A 26,763-nucleotide genomic window follows, 5' to 3' on the forward strand; every position below is an offset into this window, starting at 1 on the left:
TGTTCCTTGGGAGGAGTTTGTTTTTAGTGTGGGTCTTTAAGGTCGACGCTTTTGCATGGCCCTTCAGGCGAAGTGGCTGGCTGTTTATAGAAAGCAGAACCGGGCTACGCAAGACTGAATTTCACACACTAAAAAAAGATGGAGCAAAGAACCAGTAACAGAAAACATATCATAGGAAGATATAAATGGAGGCTTCTCTGTTACATAAAGGCTGTAGTTGTTCTTGTAACTCAGGCTTCTTCCATTTTCTTGGCTCAAGTTGATATACAGTATAGGTCATTAGGCTAATACATGAGACTGGGGAGAACTCCTTTAGTCAAGTACTTCCTTAGCCCCCTTCTGTTGATTGTTAGTGAGTCTGACTCACAGGATGTAAACTTTAGGTATAATAATGCCATTGGGTGCCTATTTCAGGCATCATTCTCCTCCCTTCCACTATTTGCATGTTTTTTCAAAATACCCGACTCTATGGGAAATCACAACCTACTTGCTTAAAGTGGCAAGTTAAATGAAGAGATTGCTGTATTTAAGGTCCTCTTACCTCTGTTTCAAAATGTTACATAACCTCATTGCCCTGTGGATCCTTGCTATGTGAACTTACTGATACAGTGATGTATCCCAGAGGTTGTGTTAGCTGAATATTTAACTGTGACTGACTTTTCTAACAATCATGGACAAATGTGAAGGCTTTGACAACACTGAGCACAATCTGAAGTAAAGTTAGTAATTCACTGTCAATAATATGTAGACAACCTGTAGGATACAGCGACAGAGCTACAGACTGGAGGCCTCAGAGCCCTCCTCTTGGGCAGAGGGAGTGCATGCGGGATTTCCTCCTCACTTCACTAGAGCTTGCTAAACTCTTTGCTCACTATCATTGGCTGTAGCTAATTTCCGTTATATAATTGAGATATATAAGATAATTGTTTCAGTTCAGCTAAACCTGTGACTTGTCAACATGGCAGGAGACCAGACATGGACTAGAAATAGCCTCTAAGGCCGACAGATGCCAGTTTGAAGTCTGGAGATACATAAAGGAGAACCCTTGTCTGGTGCCCTCTTACATATCCCAGTTGAAGCTATGGGGTTATCGGGACTATCGGCCCCTGTAGTATGAGGTGGTATTGTCAAACTTGACGGGCCAGTGCTAGCTGGTTAGCATGCTCACTTGAGTAGACAGCTCAAAAAACAGTACACATGGGCCTCTTTAGCACGTCAGACCTGCTGTTTCTCCATTCTGCTGATAATGTTAGTTGATTTTTTTTTAATGTTTTGAACAAAAATTCTGACCATATCACACATGACATACATATAATAGTGCACATGGAGAAATTGTAGTCATCTTTTAGCTTGGGCGTTCACTTGAATAAAAAGTGAAACAACTGTTATGGGTATAGATAGTTACAAATGAGCTGTATCTCACTGATGAATGGGTGTACATTAATTTGCTGCATAGTTTCTTGGAGTAAACAAAGCTGTTAAGTGAAAGTTACAACAAGCAGTTGAGCAGAGGCGTTTGTTCTCAAGATGATCATTCACCTGATGTGATGTGTGAACTGTAGGTTCATTGTCCCTCCGGTGTCAAACTAGTGGACATGCATCAAGCTGCTTGTTTGCCATGAGTAAACTACAAGTAACCTGTCAAATAATAAACTGAATTGCCCCCAAACCTAAGATAAACAATAAAAGACATCAAGGCAAACATTAAAGTCAACAGTGTCTCTTTAATTTACAGTCTCTAAGAAAAAAAAAACAGTAACAACAACTATTTAAAAAAAGCAGTTTTCCGGAAGCAGGTAACCATTTAACAGTTAAATATATGTATCTGTAGACCTATATTGTACAAGTAAGACCAGTGCACCAACAGCAAGGCACATAAATGATGTAATCACTTGTTTGCCAGAAAGACATGGGCCTAATCCTCATATGCACGGAGAGAGCATTCTTATTCTAGGAATAAACAAACTGTAATCCTTGTCCTTTAAACTACAGAACAAACAAATGCTAATTTTGAAACCTCTTTTATCACATTGTTAACACAGTTCCACACAATTTACATCACTGATTAAATCGTCATTGGCTGGAGAAAAGCAAATGAAAACACATCAAAGTCTATGGCAATAAGAACAGATTCTGCTTTACAGACAAAGTCAAAAAACAACAATGAGTGTTTCTAGAGGAAAACATATATTCACTATCAATATTATACATTGATAAGTGGCATCCAAGATCAGTCAAATAGCTAGTGTAAATTATAGAAATCTTTGTCAGCAAAATGTTTAATGAACATTAAATGTACAGGTAGTTACCCTTCTAATAACAGTCTCCTGCTGCTAGCTAGTACTGTAGATCTGGTGGAGGTTGTGTAATGAAAGACTGCAGAGCGTAACCTTTGACCCCATACAGTTTGGTCCCATTGTCAGATCAGGGTCATTTGTCGAGTGTGAAATTTGCTAAACGGTGATGTGTACAATGTCAACATGAACTACAGTGTCGCTGTCATTCTGAACCAGACAAGACGCAGCTTAAAAACAAAAAAGCCTGCTTTTAAAAAAACTCATATATGGGCAACTGGAGAATGATTTAACTGCATTTATCAGTACAACTATTTATCTTGTAGCCCACTCACAAAACATTGCTTCACTTACATAAGAATAAGGCACAAGCTGATTTGATCTACCCTGTGATTTTCACCTGTTACTTGAAAATACAAATGCCATTAGGGAGTCGTTTTTCAATCATTCCTAGAAGAGAAGTGTAAATACTACCAAAATTCTGCTCAAAAACATTCACTCTTACCAAAAAACATGTAACATAGATCCAAATTCTTTTGAGGAACAGCAGTTCACCCTGAAACAGTGCTTCTACTAGTTATGAGTTGTATCCTCATGTGGCAAATGGTCATAACATGTCAGAGATAGTATCCTATGCTGAAGTGAAAGCACAAACATTTTACTAGTGATAGCTGAGTCTTAAAACTATTTAATCTGCATTTATGAATCCACTGTGGTGGATAAAATCGCTGAGTCGGATCCCATAACAACACAGAAGAAGAAAATTAAGATTTTCAGCACATTGCTTCACTGCTCAAGTATGCTCTCCATCAATTTCTCTGTCTTTATGGTCCTGTTCTGTCTCCTCTTCCTGCTCGCCACCTTGCTCCCCATTGACCTGGAACTTGTCATGGGCCCATTTGGGGCTGATGGTGTTGGGGCCCCCAGTGGCTTTGCGGATGATGAAACGTGCCCTACCGCGCAAGAAGCTTCCCCGTCCTCGCCCTCGATTGTCCACCCACTTGAACTCCCCATCTCTGTCATCGTGCTGGGAGAAAAAAGGAAAAAGCATGGAGGTGTTGAGACAACAGCCGCAGAAGTAGAAATTTGGGCTTGATTAACAACCACAACACTGCGCTTGGATGGGAGGCATGTGTGGGAAAGAGATCAACCCTACCAAGTAGTATTTTCTGCTTTTGGGAGTGTACTCTGGGTCCCAGTCTTCATTTTTTGGGTGTGCTGCCATGTTCTGCATGTTGTTACTTTGAGAACAGTTTCCCTGATAATTGCCTCTGTTCCAGCCCCTTCCATGAATTCGGAATTGCTGCAATTCCAGAAAAAGATGAGGAATTAAAAAGCAGCAAGTCAAAGATGCACAGCAACCTATGGAAGTAACATGTACAGTTGAATTCGACACAATCCTTGCTCGAAATTATTCTCCTCCATCAACCCAACATCCTTTTGTCAAACTTACAAATCCTCCACGTGGCCCTCCTCTTTCAACAGATCCTGGTGACTCCATCTGACCCAGTCGGGCTCTGTTAAAGCCCTTATCTTTGGGCTCAGACTTGCCATGGGGCACATCCTCTTTTTGAGACTTGGAGGACGAGGAAGATGAGGATGAACTTGAGCGAGAGCGCTTCTTCTTACTTTTCCTAAAAAGGAGAAATGATGCATACAAAATCCTTCATGCCCAACTGTTTATCATGCAGGGCAAATGCACACAAATATTCTATATACTTTAGATGGTTTGAAACAAAACAAAGTACAGGACAGTTTCACATACTTTGATTTCTTGTGGCATTTGGAGGACTTTTCCACAGATCTCTCTTTACTAGTATCTGGGGAATCTCCCGTATCTCTTCCCCGATCCTGATTATAATCTCTTTCATGGGTGAAATATTTTTTACGTCGTTCAATATCCAAACGAAGGTCCATTGGTTCACCCTTCATTTTTTCCCCGCCGTCCTGAGCAGATCAAAACAGAGCACAACGTCGTGGACAGACTTTGGATTAGCATGTAGATCAGTCTACTCTGAGCCAAGCTGGTTTGTAAACCCAATAGTAGGGCTGACCGGAATGCTTCGAAGCTTGGAAGCATGCCATGATAGTCGACATTCAAATCAGTATTTGAATGCCCATCCAAAGCACGATCTGATTGGTTGAATGCTGAAGGTTACTGTAACAGCGATTTGAGCTGCTCAAGTCAGCAAGAGAAGCTCTGTGTTGAAGGGAAGCCAGCGTATAATTGCTTAAATTGCAACAAACATCTCAATCTCATTATTTAATTCTGCCTACTTTCCCACCACTAAAAGTGCCCCTCAGAGTCATGGCCTACAGGATTTTCACTCTGTGGAGGCAAAAGGTATAGCTTTTAAGGGTCCAGTGTGTAGGATTTAGGATGATCTATAGATAAAAATGAAATAAGATATTCATAATTACCTTAAATTAGTGTATAATCACCTGAAAATAAGAATTGTTGTGTTTTCATACCTTAGAATGAGCCCTTTACTTTTTACAGAGGGAGCAGGTCCTCTTCCTTCCGAATCTGCCATTTTTCTACAGTCACCCAGAGTGGACAAACCAAACACGGACTCTAGCGAAGGTTTTTTTTTTCGTTTTTGGCCACCACTATCAAAGGGTGAGTTGCGCGGTACTTCGTTGATTGTAATCACCACAATGGGAAAGCACCAAATTCTTCACACTGGACCTTTGAATCCATCACCCTGGCCAATCATTGTGCCTCAGAGAAGCACAGCGCGCATCTGTCTTGTCTATGTTTTCACAGAAACTCTGCATCAATATTTGGGGAAGTATTATTTGAAAAGGAACAGCAGCAACCTACAAAACTGTAATTTTTCCCTTAATTGTTACCAGAGCTTTGAAGGCCCAAAAATGGTATTCCGGACAGCCCTACTATATGGTGAAGTCCATTGGTAAAGGGGGAAAAACTTGTGTCCCAGCGAGCTGACATTAGTAAAACCAAGTTAATTGTCCAGTGCACTGAAGGGTCAAAATGAGTCCTGTTGAATGTTTCTGCAATTTGAACCATTCTCCAAAGCATATGTTTTTAGATAGATTTTCTGCCCTTGCTGCAGCTATTTCAATACGGTAAGAAAATCAACCTGCTTCAGATAGTTAATTCATCACTTCAATACCTTCTTTTTTTGTATCAAGGCTATCGCAACTATCAGAGAACTATGTTTTGAAAACCTCTCTGGTGCATTCAAGTTGCTTGATGTCTAGTATTCAAGCCTTCAAGAAGCTGCTGCACAACAGGAACAATCAGCACCAGAATATTTCACCTCATCCTTGCTCTTTTTCTCTTCCATGTCTAACATGACTTCCAGCAGCTGATTTCCACACTTTGAACATCAGAGCCATAGCAACATGGTGCTTTCAGGTATCCTTAACCAAGTGTTTTCAAAACCATCCCTGAAGGTGCACAGTGACGCATTTCCTATTTCAAACATGTTTCAAGTCCCTGCAAGTTGATTATCTTACTGTACTGACAAGAACTGAATCCAATAGCTACCCAGAAGGACAGAAACCCATCTAAAATCTTTGACGTATGCTTTGGGAAATAGTTGCTGCTACCTACTGTCAAGACTACAGAATTCGTAGTTCTGTATGACTGGCAAAACCACTATTAAGATAGGACTGTTCATGCTAATTTATGTGAACTAAATTTTATATGTCAGCAGTATTTGCCTCATGTTTACAAAATTCTTGACCAAGTTTGTCCATGCACATTCATCATAATTGTAAGGGTTTACTCAGAAAGCATATAAATCTAAGCACAGGTGCATAAAGGGCTTGCTGTTGGTTATTTCCGTTCCTTATTTTTTTAAAGAATACTTACGAAGACAATTGCTTCGAGTCCTTTGGCACAGTGGCTTCCATTTATGAACTTATACGTTTCATTAGCCTTGGTCAGGCCTGTGCCCACAGTCTAACCATGTGTGAAGGCGATATATAACAAACAACCAAGTCAAAGTGCCTTATTTTGCATTCACGTCTCTCAGACTCTGTGCATCTCCCTTCAAGGAAAGCCACAGGCTTTAAGGGAGTGCAGTCTAAAGGCATCTGGCTTGCACACTGGTTTGCTGTCGTTTGTCTTTCCAACATACTTCATACAGCAAAATGTTCAGTCACCTTGTAAGTGCCATCCTCTGAGCTTTTCATCGCCTCAAAAAGTTGAGAGTGTTTCATAAAAGCTCTGGGTGAAACATCAATTCTCCTGCGAAAAAGGGACACAGTTAAGACAAGATGGTTAAATGCACATTTTACAGAAAACGACGGTGCAGGTGCCAAAACAACTGTTAGCTTAACTGGACTGCAAAGACAACACAAAACAGAAAACAGCAAAGAAAAATTGGTGGGAAAATAAAACTGACCTCCACCGAGCATGAGAACAAATAAGCCAAGATAGATAGTTGATTTCAGGTAGGAAAGGTGAGAGAAATACCTGAAAGCTGTTAAAAGAGGAGGTGAAGCCACAGCACACTGAAGGTGAGAGGGTCACTCAATAGGCGACTCTACCTGTGTATCTCTGGGCTTTTTCTTGGCTTCATCATTTCCCTCTCTGCAGCTCGTCTTTGGTACATGGTGAATCGCTCGTTTAGAGTCATTCCACAAGACGGAAAGTGCTGAGCTGTACAGGGGGACAGTAGAGACAGCTGTTAAAGTTGTTAATGCTTCTAGTGTCTCTTGTTTTTCCATCCAGCAGTGAGGCTGCATGAATTCAGTATTCCCATGTATTCCCAAGGGCAAAATGCTGCAATCCATTGCAAGTTGGAAGTCGATAGTTCAGAGTCGGTATTCTGGACTTCCAGTCTAAATATTCCCATTGCATCTGCTCAGGAAAACATGGAAGCCTGCAGCAAGTTTGTAAGGCAACCGATTTAACAGATTAGCACAATTGGAAAGATACTGGAGAAGTACATTAGAACGGAAAAGGCAACTAAAGGTGCTATAGATTCCCCTAAAAAATATGACACTGCTTTTTACAGAGAAACTGCAACTGTGGTCATGCTTTGAGTAACTTTGACACTTGGCTTCTACAGTATAGTTAGCTGGCTGGCTTTCTTTCAAGATTCTGAGGTCAAACACACCTCAGGATTTGTGGTGCACTCTGCCTGCTAGTGACAGGGGGCTGGGTGAGACAGTTGGAGGTTGCTGTCAAAGCGACAGTGGAAAACAGTAATGGTTACAGTGGTGTGCTAATGAGCCACTCTTGCCTTAAGCAAACTCTGAGGGAACACACACCTTGAATTGGAAATCACATAGTACCACCCAAACACACCCCCAAAACATCGTCACTGTATATAGCATAGTCTCACAGAGGACATTGTCATGTGCAAATTTGGTCAACATCGCCCAAGCCAAGTGACAACTCACCTTTAATGTGGTGAACAATGGTGACAATGTGTTGAGCAAACAGCTCAGACGGACTCCTCTGTAAATTAGCATTTTGAACATGTTGAAAGATGGAGCGGAACTCCTGATCCTTTTTTGAGGACTGCACAAGATCCTGAGACAACTGTCGCTCCTCAGCTAGAACATCAGAAGAGCTGAAAAAGGAATGAAAAATGTGTTCTTCAATCATTAGTTTCCAAGAAAAGTGCTACTACTGTTGTAAAGCTGGACGTAAAGATATGAGAAAGATCGGGTACGGGACCAGAAACCACTATATGATTCTTACCTGATCAGACTTTCTCCAAGGAAATCCATTCTGACATTTACTTTTGCCTCCTGTTTTCTTGAGGCTGTGAAAGGGGAGTCCTCAATCCTGATCATAAACATTTCTCTGTCAGAGTTCCTTCTTGGTGGCGGTGAAGGAGATGGGATGGAGGGAGATTTTGCCAGCTTCCTGGCTTTACCACCCAAGTCTGGGGACAGTTCCTCAAATTTTCCTGCTAACTCTCTTTTGTTGAGAGCAGCGGCAATGGCCACTGCTTTATCCTGTTTTCGACTCAGATATATGTCCTCTGCCATGGCATCAAGGTCACTGTTGGCTACCTGTGAATTCTGCCATTTGCTAAAGCATTCTCCAAACATTTCCCGGGCTGAGTGAGTGACCCTGATCTTTGACTTAAAGGACTCGTCCTCATTGTGCCAGGCTTTCTGAAGTGACTTTGAATGAGACTTGACCATCATCTCATCCTCTTCCTCCCCGTCAGCAGACAGAAAAGGAGAAGCTTTCAAAAAGCTGTTCAAAGAAACTCCACCATCCTCTTTGTATTTTCTCGATACTGAGTCAGAGATAATCTTTGTGTTGCCATTTAATTCCCCTTGTTCCATAACCACATCATTGGTTTCTGTGTTCTTGCCATTTTCCCAAGATTTTGCTTTTTTATTTTGCTCCTCCAAAAACCTAAAGGAATGACAAAGAGACAAGGAAATGCATCTCACTTTGCATCCAACGGCACACATTTTACTTACAGAAAAAATTGATCCATACAAAATGTATCATCTGAGAGATAAGTATTTTATACATTTACACAGTGAAGACATACAAGCATAAGAAATTTCTATGAAAATGTGAAGGCATTTAAGCAAGAATTCTAGACATATTATCATTATGTCTGTAAAGCTTGCACAGTTTTCTAAAACAATGCCACAATTAATTTGAGATGAAAAGTAAATTCAGTCTTACTTTCCAAAGGCAATGGAGATTGCTTTTTTATCTCCATCCAGGTATTCCTCATTGGAGAAGAAGTCAAAGCTGGAAAGCATTGGATTTAGACCTTCACGTGAGGGTTTTTTTGTTGGGGATGAACTACACACCTTCTGCCAGGAGGGGGCACCATTGCTAATGTCGTTGGTGGTTTTAGGGGCGGGACTGGACTGGTTAGTAGTTTGGCTGTTCTGACCAACAATAACAGGACTCGTTCTCTTTGGACTGCTGCTGCAGTCTGTCAGGCTCTGCCTGTTCCCTTCAGTTTTCCCACTGTCTGCACCTTCCTTGGCATCCCCTGCCAACACCCTGGTGAGCTCCACTGGCTCCCCATCTCCCCCTGCTTCCTTTAGGACCTCCTTGGAAGCTGAGAGCTCCTCTTTCACATCTTTGGAGTTTTGGTTAGTCGGAAACAAGGTTTCCCTGCATTTGGGAGAGGAGTGTGAGGAGGAGGAAGAATGCTGCGAGTGTCTGGATAATGGTGAGGAGGATCGGTCAGAGTGGTGAGAGTGACCACGAGGGGGGCTTCCAGAGCGTTTCTGGAAGTTGTGAGATCGTCCTTGTGAATAGTTTTGCTGCTGCTGCTGCTGCTGCTGATATTGTTGCTGTTTTTGAGGATTCTGCTTGTAATTCTTCCAGTTCCAGGGGCGGAAGTTGTTGTTATTGTTATAGCCACCACCACCACGCTGGTAGCGTCCACGTGGGAAGAAGCCCCTCCCTCGGCCCCTGAAGTTGTATGGCCTCCGGAAGCCGCGGTGGTAGCCCCGGTACTCACGATTGTTCTGGTATCCCCTCGGATATTTCTTTTCCCGGTTGTGAGGTGGAGAATGAGATCTTGACCGTGACCGAGACCTAGAGCTGTGAACAAAAGCAAGGGGAAAAAGGCAAGCACATAATCGTCACTTAATTTCCAAAGACTAATTGATAAAAATAACCAAAATGTTTTTTAATGGATTCCCAACCCAAAAAAGTAGTGCAATCCATTATAACACTTAATTTAACTCCAAATTACAGCCTTTTAATTTAATACAGATAACATCTCTCTGATATAATCTCAACAGATGGGAATCACAGCTCTCTGAAAGGAGTTAGATCTTATGGTTCAGGTCCTTTCTTAGAGCCAGCTAATCATTAGATTCTTCTTAATTAGGATATTAAGTTTATCTGTGACACAATCACTAGAACAATGATGGGTTCAAATTTGGATCAGATTCAAACTTGGACATCCAACCAGTATAATTTAATTTGGCATGTGTGGACTAGGTTAAGCAGCACTTGATTACTCACATTGCAAGATCTAATGTCAGTGATCTGCATAGATTTTGCAGTAGCATTAGTTACTAGAGAATATTTCTTCATTGAAATAAGACGTTTTCACTCTTCTTCTGACTCACTCTGGCAACCTGTCATAGGTTCATCCGATCACCTGCCAAATATTTTCGAAAGTGCTGCCCTTTTCAAAACAGTTTCCAAGGACAACTTCTCAGATGGTTCTGTTTAAGAAACCATCAGGCATGCCAGGATGTAAAATTTGGGCACCGAGATTAAAAGAACAGCTCTCACCAAGTGCAACTCTGCTCCTTTCGTGCCTACCAAGACAGCGCAGTAGAGGACCAATAATGGACAACAATAATACCAATACTACAGGAGCACTAACTGTTTCAATAATGAATCTTTGGGGCAGTAAAAAAACAGCGGTGACCACAAAAAACTAAACACATAGAACCAAATAATACCACTTAGCAGATTGCCACTTAAACCCATACGTCAGGCTTTCTTTTCAGACTCCAACCATAACAACAAAGTCAGGCTAACCATTGGCATTACATATGGAAAGACATATATAACATAAAACACATGATAAATATAGAGATGTCATTTGGAATTGGCAACACAGGCTAGAATATAGTAGCCCACAAACGAGCACTTCATGGAGATTTCAATAAAGTGTTCAGCCAGCCTGCAGGGCCTCACTGGTCCACATGGTGGCTCTGCTGCACTTCTGATTAAAAGCCTTGGGGCTTTCTACCCTGAACCTTAAACACAGCGAACATTCTAACTGTGATACAATATGTTCTCGCTACCAAATCAGTGATTGAATGAGGCCAGCATCCGCTTTTTTTTCCAAGCGAACTGCATGTGAACACAACTTCCACAACTTTCCACTGACATACTTGAGATTATGACTTTTAACTAGTTCAGTTCTGTCTTACCATGTATTTTGTCTGCAACTTCATCTTAAGCAACTTCTCTACAGTCAGTAAATTATAAGCAAAGGCTCAGCAAGCTTCCTTATTGGAATCTTTAATGTAGTCATGCAGAAGTCTAAAAGGTATACTTAAATGTGCAGTTGCATAGGAAGCTGACCATATATTTCTGAGCAATGTTCACATTTTTACAGAGCAAAGCAGTGCTAACGCTGCATGCAGACATGTTAAAAAGCCATATAATAACTTTAAAGAACCATCGGACTCACCTATCGTGTTTTTTCATTGGAATACAGCGTGGTTAAAGAAAGCAGCGCACTGAGCAGCACTGCACACTCACAGCGCGAGCTACAGATACTACATCTCCTCTGGCCAGCTCTGGTGGAGCAGAGAGTCACATGGACCATATGGGGGGGGGGGGAGTCTAGTGGAATCCTCTGACTGCACTACATGGGCCGTTCAGCCAGTTTACTCGGGCTTTATAAAAGCTATCATTTAGACACTATTTACTATTCTGACAGCTAAATACTGCAGATGTTGACATCTTTATTTGGGCTTAGTGTTATCAGAAAAGTGAACAATAGTTTCTCTTAAAACATAATACTTGTTGTGGCAGGGCCTACATATGTGGTCCATTTAACTGCTGTAGTGATAGTTTAAGTGTTAACAAAACAAAGCTCCATAATTTATACTGTCTCAAGTTATTTCTTTGTGTTTAATGCGTGGCTCTCAGGTTTTTTTTTTTCAGTATTTCTGTGTTCATACACAACTCATGCAAATGTGTGCCACTGGGCTTTTGCAGTTCAAGTGTGACCACAGACCCATTTTCTCATGTGCAAGGTGGGTTCAGGAAGAGCAAACCATTAGATTCCTTCCATGTCTCTTCTTTATGCTAATTTTAATACGTGCTGCAACACACTGCCAGGAAACGAGCTGCCCTGCCATTTTATTGCCATGCCACAGTCATTCTGCCAGAAACAGCAGAGGCATCAGAGTGAAGCCTCCTTTTTTTTCTCCAAAATGCACACCACAGCCAGCAGATAACCCTCCAACCAAGGGATTTTTCTTGAAGCAAAGACTAAATGCCGCCCTAGTTAAAATATTTTCATAGGCTTCTGAGGTAAACTCTTATGGAAATGTTTTTCCATGGAATGCAAACTGCAACAATAATATTCACTTTAGCTAAGTAAGTTCACTAACCGGCAGCTGAACTCTTTCTCAAACATCAATTTCCTCTGGATACAGAAGCCGACTATGGAGTTTGGTTCAGAACCAAATCCATTAAACGCATTAAACAGCTCTTGTCAGTTCACATGAGAACCAAAAATGATAAAGTCCAGCACAAGAGGAGGCCTTGCAGATAGAAATCAACGGATATGATGCTAACAGGAAATGTTGATTATAACCTAACACGGCTCTGCTTGTTGACGTTCCCTAGTGTCACAACAACTTGTACATCTCAGTGTATTTTACATGTCAAAACATTGCAGCACATGACATGGCCAGTCCTTAAAGACAGGTGCAGACTTAGGAGGAACTCTACTCGAAAGAGAGCTGAGCAGAGAACATAATGATCAGTACTGCACTTTGATTGCTGCACCTGCTTCCATTGTGACAACTGACTTACATGGATTTGTCATTCCTATTTCAAGCATTATATGTACTGTATAATATCTTTCAGTTCCTAGAGAATCAGTTATTAAACTGTGATTGGCAAAACATGCGCATCTTCAACAGACAAGTTGAGTGCAATTGATCAGGACCATATATCACAATACAAGTCAGTATTGTTCAGAAAGGAAAATTGTTCTTAAAAAACGGACTTTACCTGTAGCGACGTTTCCTGGACCGGGACCTGGAGTGACTTCTGGAACGTGAGGTGGAGCAGGATCTTGATCGGGACCTGGAGCGGCTCCGAGACCTCGAGGCTGATTTTGTGGATCTGGACATCGCTGCAGTCAGCCCACCTCAAACTGTCACACACAAAAAAGAGAGGCACAGTCGAGTCAGAGGTTTGGAGAACGTAAGAAAGTGAAGAAAGTAGTGACTGCTTATTCATTCACCTTTTCGAGGCACTGGCTGCATAGAATCGACACTAATCAGCAACCAAATTAACATTACCACAGAAGAAAAATAAAGAGTCAAGAATCCATGAAATTCAATGTCCAGCGGTGATAAGATGTGCTTCAAAAGCAGACTTAACACGAAAGCAGAGTGAAGAAGTAGAACAGCTGTGAAAAAGCAAGGCCGCGATCTGTGGAAGTGTTGGGTATCCAAACAACCAGTTTTATTTAGTCACTGGTCATTTGCATAGAGGGCAGTCTTACGTTAGTCATCTACTTTACTGTAGCCCTCTATAAACTACAGAGACATACAGGTATCAGAAAGACACTGTACACCTTTTGTATGTCCTCCTGCAGACAATACACTGTGAATCAATGAATATTATATGAAAAGCCAGTGACAGCAATGTCTGTTTTCTAGTCACTGTCTTATGAGAGAAAAAAAACTGAATGCTCAGTGCTATTTCTCGTCTGAGCCAGTCTTTATCTCTATCTTGTACGTGATTCAATGATTAACCCACAAGTCTCACCAACATTACACCCGTTGCACATTTATGGTTAATTTTCCATCAACTTGAAAACTTGTGAACCCCACCCACAACTGCGGAGAAAGTGTCAAGATAAAGTTACAGGTGTGAACTGCTGTGGCCTTAAAATATAAAGCAAAAATTTGCATTTTGAGGAAATAGTGAAAGTTAATATTTACTGGATGATTGGCTCCAAAAATGCAAAGCTGTTAAATGTATTTTTAAGCCACCTTAAACAAATGCAGAAGTCTGCACAGTAAAGTGAAGATGGGTGTATCGTGTCTTTGCCTGGTTGTTTTTTTTAATCTTCGTTTGTTATTGAAGCATTGGTTAATGTTAAACTCAAACCTGACCAGTACTCTGTTAAACAGTTAAAGTCACCATCGGCCCAGTAGACTGATGAGCAAATGGTGCATTTTTCACCATATTTGCTTGTGGTGAATGATCTGCTACCAGAGAGGTGCTCCATTGGGACTTCACGCTCTCTGCACTCAAGTGTGCCTTCAGCTTAAAAAAGCTGTTTTCTTGACTTCTTCCCCTGCTTCACTTGTATACCTCACACATTATGATACAGTTCTACAGTAGGGGCATCTACAGTAGTTCTTTCAAAAGGTCCACATGGCATTATCTGTGACATATGATCCTCGGGGTACAGTAAATGCCAGGGATCAAATGATTGATCTTTCATTATGAGAGTTATCTTCAGGGACTTTGGAAGGAGGAAATTGCACATGACTGCACATGACAGGGATTTTGAAAAAGCAGTGCACGCTATCACATGGTGGTCCAAGTGTGTCTCCTTTCCAATATTTTAAAGGGTATTGAAGTGGATCCCCCTGCCTCCTCCGTCTGCTCTGTGAACTTCCCACTCTCCTCAGTCTTGGCGGCCTGTTGTTTTTGGCTTTTGGAGAATAATTTCCTGAAGGGTCGACCTCGCCAGATTGACAATTTAGCTTACTGTGCACATTTGGAGAATGGCATTCAGATGTGCCCCTACTAAGCGTGAGGCAACTAAACAGCCACATAAATAAGCTGTCACAACCTTTTTAATTCAGCATTTTATCCCGGACAAGTTAGCCCTGTGGGAAAAATCTTGAGAAGTTTTATTCTGAGTTTGTTATAATAGCTGTAATAAAAAAGTTTCAAACTGGCACATCTGTGTTTAAGATATTTTCATATGGCTGAAAATAGTTTCCATGAAACTTTCAAAAGGGTTTCAGCAGAAACTGTACAGAGAACACCTATACTGTAGACAGCTGGGGTTTCCCAGCTCACTTTTACAGTACAACACTTAAAACAGAGTAACTTCTTAATTTTAAGTATAGTATAGTATAGTAGTAAGTATATATATTTTACTCAATTGTTTCTTTAATTTTGAATGTGCTATAAAATACTATAAATCTCATATACTCAACATTATTTTAAATGGGGACCTGCACAACATAGTTTAGAGGCGCAATATGTAAACATTTTAGCTCAAAACATTAAATTGTCAAATCGTCATTAAAAATCTTTTATGTATTGTGTTGAAGAGATATCTTCGCAAGTTAGGATGCTAACCAATTAGCCCCTGGTATTCCACTAGCTACATGGCTAAGCAAGTTAACAAGGTAACAGTAGCTGCAGTCATGGATGCATGAATAGTATTCAGGAAGCAGCAGTTAGCAGTTATTCCGGTGATATCCTGCTTCTGTTTGTCTGAATGTAAGAATTCAAGGTATCCACTTCTTAGGTAGTGCACCTTTAAATTAGGGCAATGTATAACGCTACCTCATTTCTCTCAAAGTGCAACTGTATGTATATTCATTTAGTTTCTGTTTTCCCCTGTTTTTGTTGTTTCTTGTAAAAAAAAAGTGACCTGAAGCTCTGTCCTTGCCTCCTGCACACAAAATAGAAACTGTCTGGGACGAGTGAACGGTGGTATCAGTTTCAATAGCCTCTCCCTGAGCGATGGATTGATACCCAGCTGCAGCTGTCCCAGCTCCGCACTGTGTGGTCGGCAGCCTAATCACTGAGATTTCAGCCTGTCTAAAGGGCCGTGGTAAGTCCTCTCTTTAATCACTCACTACTACATGGGCGCACACAAATGCAGTTACTGACACACAAATGCACTAACTGCGATGTCTGCTTTCTCACTTTCACAACACCCCTAACTATTAATACCATTACACTTGTCCACTAAGAACCAAATCCTGCACTCGATGATGGAGTCAGAAAACTGCAGCACAGTGCCAATGTTACAATATCACGTTTCTATCAGAATTATAATCAATTTTTGAGGGTGATGCAGACAAGGATCTTTATTTGGTTATCAAACATTTTTGTGTCCAAAAGAGGGATGGGTCATGATTTTGGAATATTGGTTTAACTAGAAAATTGAATATGGTTTTGTCTTAAAGATACATTTTCCATTGTTTTTTATCTTGTTTTTACAAGTGCCTGGAAATAACGCCATACCAGAGGGTACCAGGTCAGTCTGCAAATAATCGCCACAAAGTTCCCAGTGATTATCGAATAGCATTTTCACTTGAAAACCTCCAGTCCAAAGTATGTAACTGAGGCAGTATATTGTACAGTTTGACCTTAATAATGTAGAGTGGCATCAGCACACTGAGGAAGTTGGAGTTTAATAATTATAAATGACTTTAAACATCTGTTTCTGCATTATAATTTCAAAAAAGTTTTCATATCGGTGCATACTGGACCAAATATCCGCCGATACACTTGTGATATGCCAATATCAGCCAATTATATCTTCCAACTAATATAGTTCAGTCTCTACGTTCTGCAGCAGCCTCTAAGGGCCAACCATACACTGGTTCTGGGCATCCATCAGGGAAGGTGAGAAGACGGGTGTTAAGTTTGTTGCAGTCTGCAACCAACGCTGCTAGATGCCACTAAATCCAACACATTGGACCTTAAAGAGTTTGAGATAATCAGGTCCTCATAAAATATAGAATTATTATCAATTAACCATAGACAAACGTTGGTCGCCTCAAAAAAAAGGAACAACACAGTGTCAACAGGAACAACATGTCAAACTAGAAAAGCAGGTCGTTCTACAATAGAAAACAGTTGCAGGAAACAGTTAAATGAACTGAACCTAACAGAGTGTGAGGAATACACATATTAATAAACCGATACTGGTTCTCGCATGGGTAGAAGTTCAGGACCATGCAAACACGAACAGGATTCAGAGTGGAGAGCGACAGCTGTGTAATCCTCATCACCTGTTTGTTTCATGTAACGGCAAAAGTAGCTCTGATCAACAATGGTCCCGGCAACTCGATCCGCAGCTCAAAGCGTACGAGAAGAAACACTCCACTCAATCAACTGCCCTATCATTAAGACTGGGATGCCACAGTGGCAGCTGGAATCACATTTGCTATCTATATGTGCCCCTGAGACACCCTGCTCGCTATTTCAGAAAAGCCACAGCAACTGTCACTGGCACAATCTTCGCTTATTGAAATGCTGCAGTCCCTCTTAGTATCCCCTCAAGACTCTCCGCATGCTGAGGCGGCTCATGGATAGCAAAGCCGCCGGCTCCTCTGTTTGAGATGAGATAAACCTTGCAGCTTCCTTCATCATGGGTCACTGATTGGACGAAAACAAGCTTCTGACACTCACTCGGTTGTCTGAATGAGTATTAACTGACTCTGTTTGTCTTTAGGGAGCTACTGTAACCGCTATAAAAGACAAATGGGTGATGTCATGCAGATTTCCCTGCAACGCTATCCTTCACTAATCACTTACAGTGATGGATGAGAATACCGTCCAGCTTAGTGTTGAACTTGCTGGTTGACAACATGATCCCAGTTCAAGCAAACTCTCTGCTAACTCAGGCAGTTCAACATCACTCTCATCTCCGTGGATGTTTGGTAAAAGATTCCTGCTGAGAGAAAAGTTCCGACAACAACAGTAAACAGTTTGTAAAAAGCAGCGTCTGACATTGTACAGCGTATGTGAGGCTACTTTTTCCTGGAAAATGGCCTACAGCAGAGTGTCGCCGAGGCATCCTCGCACCGACATGCTTCTCAGCTGTCTGTCATCACCACATCTCTGCTGCGTACGGGGGGGGGACTCATCGGCTCAAGGTCCTCTCTATTTTGGTCAGCTGGTAACAGCCTGGCAAATGATGAGTTATAGCTTTTATGTTTCCAGAATGCGTACAGTTGTTTGTGTTTTCCAGAGCCTTAGAGTCTCTGCGTGAAAGCTGGAGAGCCACTTGGGTGTTTATTGTTGAATACGGGCGGCATGTTGCATAACCAGAATACTTTCCCTTTGCACTGAAACAACAGTTGATTGGATTAATTCGAGGAGTGCGAGCTGGCACGAAGGTGAGCCACACACCGACGTCGAGCCATTTTAAGCCATGTGCACACAGCAGGTCGATCAGTGCGAAAACAGCAACTGAAGATGCTGTTGTTGTTGTAGTCACATCACTTAATCGTGGACACACCTTTTTTTTTATTGTGTGTATGTGTACTTTTGAGCAGCTGGTATTTGTAAAAGGGGCTCGACCTCAACCAGGATCCTTCAGCCCAACAGGAAATTGCATGATAGTGTTTTCTTTTTTTCTTTATTCACATCACTGGTCCCCAGAAATAGGCTGACGTTGAACCACAAAACCTCAGATAGATAAGCATTCACAGGAAACGTGAGTCTCAGAGATTATTCTTGTTGCTATATATGACCTTTTATAGGCTTGGTTCAAGATTGTGGCTGTTTACACGAGGTGGAGGGACAACTGGGTGAAACCTGCAATCACAACAGTCATTCTGTCATTGGGCTGACCACTAAAAGCAGCAGTCACAGAGCTGGTGAAATCAAACATGTCATTCTACTGAGGTCCTCATTTAGTCCTCTGGTGGTCCAGGGGAGGTTGCACTATGGAAATCAGCGAAGCGCTGAGCAATATTCAAGATACAAATGTTGACTAACAGACTTATTATAAGCCCGTGAGCTTCCAGCAAAGGAGTCACCCCTCACTTCACAGATGTTTCCACTACACTCAAATTATGGCACCAAAGAAAGGCACTTAGTCCAAATATATCAGAACCGGCGTTGGTGTCCAGGGTGGGTTGGACTGTGCATCTTGTCGGAGTGCATCATGCGCGTAATGACGCATCAGTCAATTCGGAAAATGACAAATCTATCACATCAGGAGAGCACACAATACTATTGTAGCATGTGAGCAAGCAGTTCACTGGCCAAAGCTTGTCTCTTTTTTCCCAGACTGTATATGTGGCCAGAAATAGCCGCATTTTGAGGAAGAAAAGAAAAATCACTCTCTGGCGATAAATGATCTTTCTGCTGCGCAACTTTCTTTACAAACGATAAGTCAGCTCCGCTTTCCAATCGCATTATTGCCCAGAAATGAAGAGGATGATAAGAAAGTGAACTACTCACCGGTCGGCTCTGAGCTTCAGCGCTGCCGCGTCACATTCGAGCACCGCGGCGTGATACCGCAGAAACGAGTTGAAGACACTTTCTCCTGCTGCCTCCCTCTCTCTCTCTCTCTCTCTCTCTCTCTCTCTGTGTGTGTGTGTGTGCTGTTGTGCCCAGTTTATGTCAAGTGTGTGTGTGTGTGTGTGTGTGTATGTGTGTCTGTGTGTCAGTCGGCTGGAGTGTTTAGAGAGAGGGCGTGTGACCGCTCCGTGCGGCTCACAGGTTCAGGTTTCCTTCCGCCCTCTCGCCGCCGTCTGTCTGAACACCTTGGCTGCGCGGCAGTGAACAGGAGCGCAGTTTCAGGAAACCAATCCCTCTGTTACAAGTAAAACAGGGAATAAATCCGCCGCCCTGTAATGACATCATTCTGTGAAAGTCGCTGTAGTAACTGTGGTCTAAAGGGAGCAGCCACTGGAGGTGGTAACTGTGCCTCCACAGTGGTGTCAGGTGATGTTCATTATAGTGGCAGTGTGGGATTGGTCCTTCTGGCTCCCCGCCAGCTATCAGTGAACAGCACATATATCATACTTAAGTCCAGTTTTTATTTGTGCCTTCACAGGCTGCCTACGACCAGTGGGACACTCTATTTTAGGGACTCCTGGACAGTTTTGATGCAGTCAGAGACAGCAGTCCTTCAATAGCATGTATCCTCACTCATCATGTTCAGTTTGGTGACACTGTGTCAGAGGTGCGCAGATCCAGTTAGTTTTTTAACATGACTACGTTCACATTTAGAGCATTTAGCAGACGCTTTTGTCCAAAGCAGTACAGTAATTCATACAGACATACATTCATACACTGATGGTGGTGGCTGCCATGCAAGGTGCCAACCAGTTCATCAGGAGCAGTTTTTTTGGGGTTCCCTTTCGTGCCCAAGGACACCTCGACAAGCAGACCTGGGGAATTGAACCAGCGACCTTCCAATTAAAAGATGCTGAACTTTCATTTTTTTGTTGATTCCAGCGACCCCTTTTGATTAAAGCGGTGCGACACCAGCACCTGCTGCGGTAAAGATCTTTGCTAGCGTGTGCCAGCGGTGCATGCATTTCTTCTGGAAGTGAATTACAGAGGAACTGCAGGACAGATCCCGATGAGGTGATGATCAGACCAGAGCACAACCATTAATGATAATTATATAAAGATAGCAGTCTTTTCGCTTGTGGTCTGGTTTGTAGTTACAGGTCCTTTCCTATCATCAGAGGAATGACAAATACAATATGTCAAAAATTGGTGTTTTACTGGACTACATCATACCTATCAGGGGTCGACTAATGGCTGATGGCTTCTTCAGGGCTGATACCAATTGGGTAAAAAACTAAAAAAAAAAAACAAGGCAACAGTAACAAGTGTTTCTTTAATTTAATGACTGGATAGTAGACCTTTTTCACAGCAGCCCGTTTGACATAAAACAGCAGGGTGAACACAGGTGTTACCAATGATACTAATTAAGATTCTGTGCCATTCAGGTCAAACAGAGTCCGGGAGCTGCTGTTGTGCACGTCGGCTCACTAGAGAGTCTCCGCTGCACTACATGGAACAGAACCTTCATGAGTTAAACCTGTGTTTACCATCTATTTCATGTCAATGACAGTGCCGTGACAAAGTCTTACCACCTTTGCAAGATCAACATCAAGATCAACATCAAGACCAGCTGACGGCCGCTAACAAGCTAGCAAACAAACACTCATTGAAGACATTTAACAAGTTAAACAAACTCTGTGGTGAAGAAACTAATTCTCCTCAGTTTGTTTTAACCTCAAAAACTCTGCTTCCACTCAGCATGTGGAACAGCTATACCCCCCCCCCCCCCCCCATAAATTCTGAACTGGATTGGACATCAACACTCAGATCGAATCAAATCATTTGAGATTGCCAAAGATTCACACCCCTAATACCAATTATTAGAAACCAAGGACACTGGAAAGCAATATCTGGGACCAATATTCATTTACTGTAAAAATCTAAATTTTTGGGTCAAAAAAGTTTTAAGCATCAGCGGGACAATCTTGCGAATCACTAATTATTTTGGCGAGAATAACATGCCACAAAATTTTCATATCATTCAAAGCCTAACCGAGAGGTATTTCCCATTTTGTTTGCAGTGCAGTCCAGGCCAGTTGCAGCACCATGGCCTCAGTATGCAAAATCATATGACCTAAAAACACCTCTAGGTGAGTGTCAACAAAAAGTGACCTGTATAGGTGTCAAAAGGTAGACGTTTCATGGAAGAACAGTTGTATTAGATTGCATTGGACTACACTGTATATGGGTTCCTAAAAAAGTGGCCACACAGTATCTCGTAAGGAAATGTACTCTGTATGTACTGATATTGATTGCTACTTGATAAATACAAATAGATTAGACATAAAGTCACTTCATCTCACAGATAGTTTGCAGATAATTCAACCAAGTGTCATGACACCTGTTTTAAGGGTCAAATACAAATGCTTACAATGGGTTTAGCCAATATGGCATTACTCAATGTGATTGTTGTGAAATCAACTGAGTAATCCGATTTGGAATATGACTACAGCAATTTCATCAAGACAAATAAAAGTAAGGCTGACTGGCAATGTAAGCAAAACTTCTAATAGCTTGCAGTTGTATTCATGAATAAGCCAGCAGAGACACTAGATCCCTTCAACCCAGTGAAATACTGATGAGCTGGAGATCATCTGTCTCATATTTACTAGCTGTGACCGCGGATGTTTGTGAGTCTCGTGTGTGTCATCAGGACAAAAAAAACGAGGTCCTGGCAACATCTTTTTGTAGTGGGAACAACCAGAGGCAGTTTTTTTTTGTATTTTGCCAGGTGTTTATAAGCCCGTCTGCCTGTCTGATGGAGTCACAGCTACGCAAGATGCAGACAGGAAACTTTACAGATCAAGTGAACGGGCTGAGATTCGAAGATTGGGTGTGGTCAAAGCGAGGGAGCCAAAATTAGAAGGGGTGGCCACCTTACTCTTTATGCCCTCGGCCTGCGTACAATTTGATGCAGCTGTGATAATTTAAAGGTGTTAAGTGTAGATCAAACAAAGAGTTCCAAGATGGGCGTGGTCCGACCCGTGTGTACTCAGTGCTCGTGTTACAATCTTCCACCATCCTACTGTTGAATGCTAATGGGTCACTGCATCAACACATTGACGGGTGGATGGTGTGATTCCATCTTGAGTCTCAAGACGTGTTTACGATTCAGTGATGTATTTTACTCTTCTTGGACATGAATACCAACAGTGGTTTGAATATTTAACAGCTGTTTTTGGGATATGTGTTTCTTGATTCAAATGTGTTATCATTCTAAAAGCTAATATTAGACTCATGTGTACCAAGTCACATGTTGTCTACATGGCTCACAAGTCCAAAGGGTCATTTTAAGTCCAATTCCAGTCTTTAGTTCCTCTCTAACATCTTCTTTTGTAGTATTATTTTGGGAATTCTTATGTGAATTAAAAAATAACTTCTGAAACTGCCAGTTTAGGAATAATTGGATGTTGATACAATATATGGCACATATAGCATCTACTGTCATTTAAACATTACTGAACTTAATAAAGAGAACTGTACTGATTACACATTTTTGCACATAGGCAGGTACATTCATGTATGAGGGTGAATGTGAACAGTTCCCCTCCCAATCCCCAACCTCCGAAAAAAAATGGGGCTCCAAAAAAGGCCACATTGTCATTCCAACACCTAATTTCACCGGATCGGGTTTCAGTGGAGGGTTTTAGTGCCTCGTGATCTGTAAAATAAGTTTACCCTGGAAAAAAAAAAAACGTTTTGAACGTTTCAGATGCTAATCAGTGGTACATGTTGGTTGGAATGCTGATGAGGTGACTGAGGCGTTGCTGCTTTTTCATGTTTTCAGTGAAGCCTGCCAGAGCAACGAATAGTAGACAGTGTTCATATTCAAAAATAAGAAAATGTGCTGTTTTGCAAAGGAGTTTTTCCAAGTTTCAAGACTTTGTGAGAGGATTTACTTACTCTTCAAAAAGTAATTTCTTCTTCTATAAAGTGTCTCTTTATCAATGTTCCCGTAATTACCAGCGTTTTGAGAAAAGGCCTTAATGAGGCTGTTTTTGTAAAAGTCAGAAAGGGTGTCTGTCAGGTGGGCGTCCCGCATGGCACAATCTTCTATTTTCCTGGCTTGTTTTCAGTGTCAATATGACCTGCATTCATAACACTGCTGTGTCCTCCATTTTTCCTCCCTGGGATGCGCTGCATAAAAGAGATATTAATGTAATAATTTCTGTCATAAACGGTAGCCAACACAAAAGGGGTCTTCCTCTGAGAAAATCATCTTTCACAGCTCTACTGGGAACAAAAATTGTTGTGAATAATCCCGATAAAAACAAATCAAATATCCTGACATGTTTATACGCATGGATCAAACCTTGACATGGGTAATATAATTTCAACAACATGGCTGCCATCTGTCATTTCTGTCTCGACAGCCCACTCGCTGTGTACAAAAACGGCATACTTTGGGAATGCTGGACTTAAAATCAAGACATCCTCCTGGATTTGGACCTTTTGATCTGTTAATTATTACCATAAATCTTTATGTGGACCAGACAACATTTATTGGGTGATAAGATTCTTAAAAGCTGCAGTAAGAAAAAAAACATCTCCACTGGATTTACAGAAGCTTAATTTGAGACTTAAGTGGCATTACAATCATCTCTACGATTGCTGGTCTGCATGGGGGTAGGTCCGGTTTAAGTCTGGGACTGTAAATTGGCCGTCTGATCCACTCGCACAAAGTATCTATTTGAATCCGGCACTCTTTATCTACAATCACATGTCCAGGGAAATGTCTGTCAAGGCTTAACATGTCACAATAAACTTTAGCAGTGTGTATTTGCATTGGAAATATAAGAAACCAGAAATGGCTACAGTATCTTGTGCACACGCCACTGATGCATCCTGTTGGTTCCTCCAAAGTGCTCATTTGATTAATTCAAAACATGAGTAACAGGAAATTGACACAACAGACTGCACAAGTCAGCTAATGCAGGCAAAGTAGAGATCAGAAAGGTTTCAAAGATGAGAAGCACATTAGGGCAGGAAGTGGTGTGTTTGTATTTTTTAGTAGTCTCTCACAGAACTCACCCATGTCACCCTCCTATCACTTGTTTCTGCACTATGTAACTCCAGTGAGAGGGCAGGATCCCAGTGTTGCATACATGTTCACTTCAACATACAAGTTTTCAACACATAACATTGTTATGACTTAATGAGTTTTGTTTGAAGTCAGCACCTATATTACATCTGACAAACTGTTACAGACCTGGGATTTGTGTTTACGACAGTCGCGTTGAACTCAGAAACACTGGGGGATGCCAAATCGTACAAGATGCAGATTTATATACATTGTCCCTTTTTTAAAACCTGTTAACAAGCAATACAGCACTGTAGCAAATGAGACAAAGCGGCTAACATTTGTCTGTGATTATTTATTCAAAACAATACAATAGAATAAAAGTATAGCGCATATTTTTCTAGTGATCATTGGGGAGTCAAATCAAAACAGGTAGAAATGTACACTTGAGGTATTTGTCCTTTTACATGAGTATTTTTTTGATTCTATGTTTATTTCTACTTCCACTCCACAATATTTTGGAGGCAAATATTATTTTTTACTTTATTTATTTAATAAATTCAGTAACAAATCCATTTTTTCTCAGCAGGTTAAAGCAGTTCCATTATTAGATGCTGCATGTTGTGCAGTGTGTACAGTATCGTAAGCAGTCGCAGAGCTTTTAGTGATTATTATGCCAACCATTCCCATAAAACTCCTGTCTGCCGGTTTATAACTTTGACCCCATCTTTGCTGAAAGCGAGTCGTCTGGTGGCTCTGCTTTAGCACCTACAGTTTGCCCTTTGGGGCCTCCCTTCCCTTCCCATCCATCTCTCTCTCTCTCGCCTGTTAGCTGTGCATCATATCGCCACCGTCCAGACACCAGGCAGGTTATTTTGGGCAATCCCTCTGACACCACTTTCTCCCTCTGTGCCGGGATAAAAGGGTTCATACTCCCCCTACTTTATATCCTCCGCACCTGTTGGAGCTGTCCATCTCCTTGCTGACATGCCTGAACTCACAGGGCATGAACATTACTTCTAATTACTGCACCTAAAATCCCCCAGGGAATGATGGACTGCGGAGGGTCTTGAGCGACATGTTACTGCTGCCTTTACAGTGGCGACACAGAGGAAATGAGTTTGCTTTTCCAGGATGTTAATCTGTATAGCAGTTGTTTTTTTTTGTTTTGTTTTTTTACAGTCCATTAAATGAAATATTCCTTCCAAAATGTATTCCCATTGAACAATCAAGAGAGTTATTCTTTAGATGTATTACTTAATTTCGCAGGATGTGAAGCTTTATTGGAGCTTTTTAAAACATACCAACCAAAGCAACTCTTCAAATATTCAAGATATATTGGAGATATATTTTTGAAAATCTTTTTGAATCTCAGAAGTACTTTGAGCTGAACTAGGACATATTGGCAAACAGCTTATTGTCAGGCCTACTCCTTCTGCATAACGTTACTCTGATACAGTCCATCTGGTTGTGGTTACATCGTGTATGAGCCAAACTCTTCCCTAATAATGCTGTTACTGGCGAATGATTGTGCAATCCATCTTTAGTGGCACTGTGGTAACAATTTCACCAATTAGTTTTTTTTTTTGTTTAAATAAAACATCGATTGTCCTTAAAACAAAAACTCCTTCAGTCCTTTACTCAAATCCTTTCCAGTCCGCGCTCATTAAACATCCTTGCTTGTGAAAGTGTGCGGCCAGTTTCAGTATGACTCAACACAATGAGTCTGTGTCAAATCCCACATGAGGTCCAGGTTCAGTGTCAACTTACCTTGGACAGTCTACAACCCCTGGCTCTTTCTCCTGCTCACAAAGCACCGATATTTGCTCTCTGGTAGTTTTTTACCACTTCTCTGTGGATCACTGAGCAAAGGTTAACCTGAAGTGAAGACACGATGATTTGAGGAAATAATACTTGACTGTGTTTTTGGCAAACAAGGAAGGTTTTATTGAGTGGTGGAAGACATATTCAGATCCTTTTACGGTTCAAAAAAGTAAAAAGCATTAAAAGTGCGGGCGTATTATCAGCAAAATGTAGTTAAAGTTACAAAAGTACTTGTTCATTGAATAGTGCTGACCCCTCGTTATATATTACATCACTGTGTTGGTATTACTGATGAAACACTGCATCCGACTCATTTCAAGGGTGTAGCTGGTCGAGGTGAAGCTAATAATAACCAACCACAGTCACTGTGAGGTCTCTGAACTCTGTGAATTAAACACTTATCATACGTTTTCTTATTTTAAATCTTATCTAAAATATTACCTGTAACTACACATCAGTTGTCATATTAATGTTATAAAATGATAAGTGCAATATTTGTCTCGGAAATATAGTGAAGTACCAGCACTGAGGAGTTGTAGCGTACCTCAAAAGTCGACTTACAGTACCTGAGAAAATGTTTGTATAAAAAAAGTACCCAAATATATTACCTGAGTAAAAGTAAACATACTGTGTTAGAA

The 26,763-nt window shown here is 41.3% G+C and overlaps 1 protein-coding gene and 1 long non-coding RNA gene across 3 annotated transcripts; both read right to left on the minus strand.

The window, feature by feature from the left end:
• Positions 1-1,704: 1,704 nt before the first annotated feature.
• On the minus strand, positions 1,705-19,508 carry thrap3a (thyroid hormone receptor associated protein 3a). Of its 2 annotated transcripts, none has more exons than XM_037073039.1 (11): positions 19,162-19,508; positions 12,988-13,132; positions 8,932-9,810; positions 7,978-8,649; positions 7,674-7,846; positions 6,816-6,927; positions 6,429-6,513; positions 4,060-4,241; positions 3,748-3,928; positions 3,451-3,597; positions 1,705-3,321 (listed from the first exon to the last, which is right to left on the minus strand). In XM_037073039.1, the coding sequence occupies exons 2-11, from the start codon at positions 13,107-13,109 to the stop codon at positions 3,088-3,090; spliced, it is 2,787 nt and encodes a 928-aa protein (XP_036928934.1). In that variant the 5' UTR covers positions 13,110-13,132; positions 19,162-19,508; the 3' UTR covers positions 1,705-3,087. The 2 variants fall into 2 exon arrangements, with proteins under 2 accessions (XP_036928934.1, XP_036928936.1); XM_037073041.1 differs by lacking the exon at positions 19,162-19,508 and adding an exon at positions 13,223-13,858.
• Positions 19,509-23,265: 3,757 nt separating this feature from the next.
• Positions 23,266-26,179, minus strand: LOC119005441. Its single transcript, XR_005070508.1, has 4 exons — positions 26,072-26,179; positions 24,491-24,591; positions 24,313-24,393; positions 23,266-23,418 (listed from the first exon to the last, which is right to left on the minus strand). It is a non-coding gene; the product is annotated as an uncharacterized LOC119005441 (long non-coding RNA).
• Between the last annotated feature and the right edge of the window lie 584 nt (positions 26,180-26,763).

The sequence above is a fragment of the Acanthopagrus latus genome, chromosome 17 (genome assembly GCF_904848185.1).
Source record: "Acanthopagrus latus isolate v.2019 chromosome 17, fAcaLat1.1, whole genome shotgun sequence".
Taxonomy (NCBI): Eukaryota; Metazoa; Chordata; class Actinopteri; order Spariformes; family Sparidae; genus Acanthopagrus; species Acanthopagrus latus.